The following is a 3,998-nucleotide window of genomic DNA, read 5'->3' on the forward strand; positions in this document are numbered from 1 at the left end:
CACACACACACACACACACACACACACACACACACACACACACACACCTGAAAACATTTAAATATAAAAAACTAGATGGGGTGGGGAAGAGGCCTAGGCCTGCACCCAGTTCAGTCTGCTTTTCAGGCAGCATATTTCTTCCTGAGGGCACAGAAATGCACCAACCTCCAGCCCCAGCTCTGAGGGTTAGGGTGGGCCAGCCTGGAAAACCCTCTGGACAGGAGTTGGGGAGTTGGGAATGGGTTGGAGGGGCAGGGTCCTGAATGCCGGGCTCTCCCCCAGAAGCCAAAGCTGAAGCCTGGGAAGTCGCTGCCCTTGGGAGTGGAGGAGCTGGGTCAGCTGCCGAATACTGAGGCTTTTGGGGGCCGGGGGCCCAGGAAGTCCTTCCGAAGGGGTGAGCAGAGGAAAGCCTGGGCGGGGGGGACAATGTGTGGGGGGGCGGGGTGGGGTGGTGGAATGGTGGTTTTAAAGGTCTCTTCTAGTGCCAACATTCTGAGTTTCTATGAACAGAAGATCTGTGCTAGACCTGGAGTGGGCGAGTGCTCAAAGCTGGCCTCAAGCGCTTCCTAGCTGTGTGACCCTGGGCCAGTCACTTAACTTCTGCTGCCTCAGTTTCCTCATCTGCAAACAAGGAATAATAACAACACCTATCTCCCATGGTTGTTGTGAGAGTCAAATGAGATGATATTTGTAAAGCGCTTTGTAAACCTTAGGGTGCTATGGAAATGCTAGCTACTGCAGCTTTGAATGCCTCCACAGACAGAGATCTTTGCCTCACTGGGCTGTGGTAGATGGTTCTGGGAAGTTCTGTTCCCCATCTGTGATCCTCACCAAAGCGGTCCTCAGAGGACGACACAGGCCCTGTGCAGCTGGTGCTCAAAGCAGGGTAGGGCCTGCCAGAACCCTGGGCTGAGTCATCACAGGGCTGGAGTCCAGGCTGTTAGCCAGAGCACCCAGCACTCAGATGGATCCGCCGATGGGGGACAGTCCCCTCTGACGATACAGATAGCAACCCGTCCACTCTTGCCCATCCTGTGGTATTCTTGTCCATGCTCTCCCACAAGTTCTCCATAGAGTGAGCACCCAATACAATGGAGAAATCAAGGAAGGCCCCCAGCTGGCGAGAGTCCAGGTGTTAAATAACCTTTCCCTACAAGACTTCAGCGTGGCTCTTAGGTGCTCTCAGATGTCACCTCTGAAGGGCAGCTAGGTGGTACAGTGCATAGAGCACTGGCCTGGGGTCAGGAGGACCTGAGTTCAAATCCAGCCGCAGACATTTACTGTGTGACCCTGGGCAAGTCACTTAATCACAATTGCCTAGGGGAAAAAGAGTCACCTCTGAGGGATTCCAAGGTCTGGTTCCAAGATACAGGTGTGTTTGTATGTATGTATGCATGTGTGTTTGCATACATATGTATGTGTGTGCATATGTGTATGCTTGCATGTATATGTGTGTTTGTATATATGTAAGCTTGTGTATATGTGTGTGTTTTCTTGAGTAATTCTGACCTATCTCTGCATCTTGGCCTCCCTCTCTGACCAGAACTGGAAAAGAAGCTATAGGCAGTTACTGCATGTGAGGGGGCAGCCTGGGAAAGGGGTCTCACTTAAAGACCATTTTTCTCTTCCCCTCAGAGTTAGGCACCACCAATGGGAACTCAGCCCTTCGCCGAGAGTCCCAAGGCTCCCTCAACTCTTCTGCCAGCCTTGACCTCGGTTTCCTGGCATTTGTCAGTAGCAAATCTGAGGTGAGGGTCTCTTTCCTCCCACTCCCCCCAACCCCAACAGCCTGGGGCCTGCAGCTTTCTCCTCCAAGTTCCCTGCCCTGGCTCTCTACCCCAGTCACTTGTAAGCCCTCCCCTTCCCCAGTGATTTCTCTTCTCTCTTCCCCTTGGTAAACAAATCCTCTCCTCTCTAGGGTATATTCCTATCCACTTTCCCCACACTTGTTCACAGAGTATCTGTGCATGTCTGAGCATGTGTGTGTTTTTGTCATCTACCTAGACTCAGAGTCACCGGAAGAGCCTGGGGGGCACTGAGGGTGAAAGTGAGAATCGGGTTGGACGTTACTGCTGCGTATATCTGCCAGATGGCACGGCATCCTTGGCACTCATCCGCCCTGGCTTAACCATCCGCTCTATGCTGGCCAGCATCTGTGAGAAGCGAGGCCTGTCCCTGCCTGATATCAAGGTTTACCTGGTGGGCAACGAGCAGGTAGGAACTGAGCCCTAAATATCAGTCTGAACACCTGACCTCCCCCCCAAAAAAAAGCACAATCCCAACCCTAACTCTGATTTTAACCCTAACCTGATCCCTAACCGATCTTGTCTCTGGTAGAGATTAAGAGCCCTAGCCTGAGAATCAGGATACTCGAGGTCCTGGGTCTGCCTCTTTCTTACTGTGTGTGTGAGTGTGATCCTGGGCACATACCTTTTCCTCCCTCAGCCTCAGTTTGTTCATCTATAAAAGGGAAGGATTGAACGAGATGATGTCCAAGGGGGTCTTCCAGCTCCAACATTCTGTGATCCTAAGAGTTAACCACTGGCACAACACCATGCCCTGCCTTCCAGGAGTTTATAATCTATCGTGGGTCACAGACGAGGCAATGACAAAAGACTTAACTGTCAATACAAGGCCAACTAGGCCGAATGCCAGATGGGTGGTGGGAAGGTGAATGGGGGCATCAGGTGATGGGGGGACTGGATGAAGGAAGGACTAAGGGTGACCATGGGCATGGGAGAGATGGGATTGTGGGAGAAGCGGACATGAAGGAGCTCTAAGACCTTTGTCACTGTCTCTCAGTCCACCTAACCCTGTCTCTGTTCTTCTCCTTGTTCCTAACACTAACTCCCTCTCCCCATGTCTCAGGGCTCAGAGCCCTTAGACTGTCTATCCTGGAAAGCATCAAAAGGTTCAGAATATCAGACCCTGACATCAGAATTTTAGGTTTTCTCAAGCCCTCTGGCCTTTTAGCAGCTATTCTTGGAATTTGGTGTGGGGTGTGTGTGTGTGTGTGTGTGTGTGTGTGTGTGTGTGTGTGTGTGTGTGTGGTGTGTGTATGGGGGGGGATTCTTCCTTCGGGTTCCCCAAAGCCTGGATGGGGGCTTGCAGTGTCCTTACTGAACCCCTGTGGCTGTGTCCACAGAAGGCCTTGGTCCTGGATCAGGACTGCACGGTGCTGGCTGACCAGGAGGTGAAGCTGGAGAACAGAATCAACTTTGAGTGAGTGCCTTTCCCTTCTCCCATGCAGGTGGAGCCTAAGGGCCTCCATCTCTTCCCCTTGCCCTACCAGACTAGACTAGGGGCTATAGATCTTTGGGATTTGAAGGGGCAGGCTGAGGGTAAGGATTACGTGTGTGTAAGGGGATGGGGAGGGGGAGAGACAGAGGCAGAGACATAGAAACAGATCCAGAAAGATTGGGGGAGTGGGGGAGGCAGAGAGATAAGAGAGAGACAGAGACAGAGAAGCCCTTTCCCATCCTCCTGAAGAGCAGAACACCTGAATTCAAGGCCTGGCCCTGTTATTGACTAGCTATGACCTGGGACGACCCTTTCTGGTTCTCAGTTTCCTCCTTTGTCAAAGGAGGAGTTTGGAGGAGAAGGCCTCTGAGGTCCCTTCCAGCTGTGACATTCTGTCCTCTAGGTTGGAGATCACAGCTCTGGGCAAAGTGGTCAGGATCACAAGCAAATCTTCCAAGCGCCTGAAGGAAGCCCTGCTACCCATCCTAGGAAAACATGGCCTGAGCCTGCAGCAGATATCAGTACATCTGGTGAGGTCACGCCTGCCCCTAACATTTCACACACATTCACACATACCTGTGCTTACATTGGCTCAGCTCTCACCTAGGGCATCGCACGCTATCCTTTCTGGGCCCCCAGAGCAGGCAGGGAGGAGTAAGGATTCTGTGGTCAGACAGACAAGAGCTTCAGGGGAGAGGGTGGGGAAGGGGGGGGGAGAGGCTGAGAGAGAAAGGGTGTGGGGGACACTAAGGGAGGAA

General features: G+C 52.4%; 1 protein-coding gene across 1 annotated transcript; it reads left to right on the top strand.

Moving 5' to 3' along the window:
* Positions 1–190: 190 nt before the first annotated feature.
* On the top strand, positions 191–3,894 carry LOC114032883 (regulator of G-protein signaling 14-like; the record flags this gene model as incomplete). The annotated part of the gene is made up of 5 exons (XM_027848357.1): positions 191–394; positions 1,636–1,748; positions 2,005–2,214; positions 3,146–3,222; positions 3,644–3,894. Coding segments are annotated over 5 exons (855 nt in total), but the record flags the coding sequence as incomplete, so codon positions are not given.
* Positions 3,895–3,998: the final 104 nt, after the last annotated feature.

This window comes from Vombatus ursinus, unplaced genomic scaffold, assembly GCF_900497805.2.
Source record: "Vombatus ursinus unplaced genomic scaffold, bare-nosed wombat genome assembly UNPS02005768.1, whole genome shotgun sequence".
NCBI lineage: Eukaryota > Metazoa > Chordata > Mammalia > Diprotodontia > Vombatidae > Vombatus > Vombatus ursinus.